Raw genomic sequence first — 3,918 nt, 5'->3', positions numbered from 1 at the left:
GGCTATTTTTTGGTTGCAGCCGTCATTGTTGTTTGGCGGGCCCAGGCTGGATTCAAACCTGCCACCTTAGGTGTATCTGGCTGGCGCCTTAGCCACTTGAGCCACAGGTGCCGAGCCTCAGGCTTTTTTTTAATAGAACTTTTTTCCCCCTAAGAAAAAAAGAAATCTCACCTTCATTTCACATACATAAAACATGATTAAGGGGTCCCAGTTCTGAAGTACTGTCCGGTTGACTTAAAGTAATTCCTAACAACTTCAGGGCCCTGAAAACCATTAATATAAGTACCTGTTTCTTGAGTTTATCATTATAAAAACTGGTATATTTTGTTGAATTTAGTAATTTTAAAAAATGGGGACAGAACCCTTGGTCACTTAGTGAAGTCTTAAGTAACAGATTCACAGTAACAGAACACGTTGTATAAGTACATTTTGTATTTGTACAACCGTGCTAGATAATTTGAAGAGAAAGTTATTTTACTTCTATTTATTTGTAATATATGAATTGGCTTAGCAGCTTCGAAAATACACTAGACATGCACAGCAAGAATAATCAGTAAGACCCTGACTCTCGGCTCAGCTCCTGTGGCTCAAGTGGCCAAGGCACCAACCCCATATACCTGAGCTGGTGGGTTCGAATCTAGCCCAGACCCGCCAAACAACAATGACGGCTGCACCCAAAACACAGCCGGGCATTGTGGCAGGCACCTGTAATCCCAGCTACTAGGGAGGCGGATGTAGGAGAATCGTTTGAGCCTAGGAGTTAGAGGTTGCTGTGAGCTGTGATACCACAGCACTCTACCCAGGGTGATAGCTTGAGGCTCTGTTTAAAAAAAAAAGACCCTGACTCTCAGGCCTTTAATAGTCTTTTCTCTAACATAGAAGTTAAAGACATTGATAATGTATTGATGAGTTCGTATACTATGACTGGCTGGATTTTAGAAAGCATGATTTTAAAAAGCCACAAATAATGTGTTCGTGTCATGAATTTGACCTGATTTTTTTTTTCATTTGATAGGAAAAGGCTCCTCTGTTTCTGAAGAGAAAGGTGAATCTGATGATGAGAAACCAAGGAAAGGAGAAAGACGATCATCTAGGGTGAGACAGGTAACAAAGATACCTCCTAGAGCACACATCACCTCTTTAGTGGTGCTTTGTATATTTCTTCCTTTTCTTCTTCCTCAGACTGTTTTAGAGTTATGTCTCTAGGCTCGGCACCTGTGGCTCAAGCGGCTAAGGCGCTAGCCACATACATCTAAGGTGGCAGGTTCGAATCCAGCCCGGGCCCACCAAACAACAATAATGGCTGCAACCAAAAAATAGCCAGGCGTTGTGGCGGGCGCCTGTAATCCCAGCTACTTGGGAGGCTGAGGCAGGAGACTCGCTTGAGCCCAGGAGTTGGAGGTTGCTGTGAGCAGTGAAGCCAGGGCATTCTACCCAGGGGCTCAGCTTGAGGCTCTGTCTCAAAAAAAAAAAAGAGTTATGTCTCTAGATATCTTTGTAGTCATTGTCTTTCTCCTCTTCATGATCTTTTTGTTTTCTGTTTGTTTTGTTTTTCTATTTAGATTGGCCTTTAGATTTCTAAGTGAATATGTATTTTTAAAAAACCTAAATTTGAAAGTTAAAAATGAATCCCATTACTAAACCAGATATGACATAATTATTCAACTAAAACCTTAAAAGCTAGGCTGGACAGTGTGACTTAACTCCTGTAATCTTAATACAGTGAGAGGCCGTGGCAGGTGGATTGTCTAAGCTCAGGAGTTGGAGGTCAGCCTGTGCCAGAGCAAGACCCCATTTCTAACTAAAAAATAGCTGGGTGTTATAGCAAGCGCCTATAGTCCCAGCTACTCAGGAGGCTGAAGCAAAAGGATTGTTTGAGCCCAAGAATTTGAGGTTGCTGTGAGCTATGACACCATGACACTCTACCACGGGTGACAAAATGAGACTCTGTCTCAAAATATAAAAATAAAACCTTAAAGCTATGTGTTAAGACATTAAGTGAGCAAAATACAGAAGTGCATGTGTAGTGTAGTTATGGCTATGCAAAAGAAATGACTGGGGGAAAGAACAAAAATAAATATACCAATATGATAAAAAAAAAAATCATGTTAAGTGATCAGTTCTTTCTCCCTCCCCTCAACTTTCTAAATGTTCTGTTTATATTTTTAAAGCTTGAAGCTAAAAAGTGAACAGTCTCATTATTGTATTCCTTTTGGTCACTCTATTTTGGTAGATTCCCTAAGAGTCCACATTAATCACAATTGTCTGCCATCAAACCTATTTCTGTGCTGAAAGTGTCTATCACTGAATTTCTTCTTCCTAAGGGCGTATCATCATATACTTTTTCTCCTGTGTTGATTGTGAGAAGATAGGTTTGTAGCCATTGTGTATCTTTTCTTTCAGGCAAGAGCAGCAAAGCTCTCTGAGTGCAGCCTAGCTGCTGAGGAAGAAGAAGATCAAGAAATACCTTCCAGAAATCTGAGAGTCAGAGCAGATCGAAATTTGAAGACAGAGGAGGAAGAAGAGGAGGAGGAAGAAGAAGATGAAGAAGAGGAGGAAGAAGAAGATGAAGGACAAAAATCTAGGGAGGCACCAATCCTTAAACAGTTTGAAGAAGAGGGGGAAGAGATACCCAAAGCAAAACCAGAGGAGGTGATGGATGAGAGACCCAAAACCATAAGATCCCAGGAACAGGAGGGGTTAGAAAGAGGAGGGAGAGTTACAAGATCCCAGGAAGAGGCTAGAAGAAGTCATCTGGCCAGGCAGCAGCAGGAGAAAGAAATGAAAACAGCTTCTCTCCTTAAGGTGGAAGAAAGAGAAATAAAATCTTCACAAGGCTTGGAGGAAAAATCTAAATCTCCTTCCCCTCCTCGATTGACTGAAGATCTCGAGAAGGCCCCGCTTGTGCTACAGCCAGAGCAAACTGCCAGTGAGGAAGAGACTCCTCCACCTTTACTTACCAAGGAAGCATCTTCACCACCACCTCATGCACAACTCCAGAGTGAAGAAGAAATAGAGCCCATGGAAGGCCCAGCCCCCCCTGTCCTCATTCAGTTATCGCCTCCTAATACAGATGCTGAGACTAGGGAGCTATTACTATCTCACCATAGTGTCCAGCTGGTAAGAGGCCTGTCTCCTTTATCAAGTCCTGCAGACACCAAAGCAGAATCTCCAGCAGAGAAAGTGCCAGAGGAAAGTATCCTTCCTCTAGTTCAGAAAAGCACACTAGCTGAATACTCAATGCAGAAGGGTCTGGAAACTGAGTCAGACAAATCTGCCCAGCCACTCCCACTAAAAATTGAGGAATTAGCACCGGCCAAAGGGATCACTGAAGAGGCTCTGAAACAGCCATCTTTAGAACAGAAGGAAGACAGAAAAGCTTCTCATACCCTTCTCCCAAGCCACAGATTGAAACAGACAACTGATTCATCTTCTAGCCGGTCCTCCTCATCTTCATCCTCCAGTTCTAGATCAAGATCTCGCTCTCCTGACAGTTCAGGCTCTCGGTCTCACTCACCTCCAAGATCCAAGCAGAGAGATGTATCCCATACTCACACCAACCCTGGTAGACCCAATAAGGGCTCCAGATCAACATCAGAGTCCAGGTCACGTTCACGTTCACGTTCTCGTTCAGCATCAAGCAGCAGCAGAAAAGTGAGTATGAGAGAATCCAGTGCATTGATGTTCTGTCTGTACTCCAGTGTGTTTGAACCACAGGAGAACACATCATGATTTCTGACAGGAATAGGAAAAGCCTCCTTTTCCAGTTCACTGATTACTTTTCCCTAATTTCAGAGCCTAATTTTGAACTAGTTGATTCCCTAAGTGCGGTCCTTTTTCATTCTGAGTCCCTTTGATTCCAGGATTCCAGAGAAAGTTTAATCCATTTACTCATCTTCTCCACTAAATATAAACTTT

General features: G+C 42.7%; 1 protein-coding gene across 3 annotated transcripts in view; it reads left to right on the top strand.

The window, feature by feature from the left end:
* ACIN1 (apoptotic chromatin condensation inducer 1) overlaps window positions 1-3,918 on the top strand; it is a 40,027-nt gene that overhangs the window by 15,889 nt on the left and 20,220 nt on the right. For all 3 annotated transcript variants that reach the window (XM_012812829.1, XM_023508152.1, XM_003801985.2), the window contains 2 exons: window positions 1,016-1,104; window positions 2,404-3,654. In XM_012812829.1, the coding sequence (XP_012668283.1) occupies window positions 1,016-1,104; window positions 2,404-3,654 (1,340 nt within the window). The remainder of the gene's footprint in view (window positions 1-1,015; window positions 1,105-2,403; window positions 3,655-3,918) is intronic.

The sequence above is a fragment of the Otolemur garnettii genome, unplaced genomic scaffold (assembly GCF_000181295.1).
Source record: "Otolemur garnettii isolate 467f Iridium unplaced genomic scaffold, OtoGar3 scaffold00225, whole genome shotgun sequence".
Taxonomy (NCBI): domain Eukaryota; kingdom Metazoa; phylum Chordata; class Mammalia; order Primates; family Galagidae; genus Otolemur; species Otolemur garnettii.
This window is presented reverse-complemented; position numbering and strand designations above follow the sequence as displayed.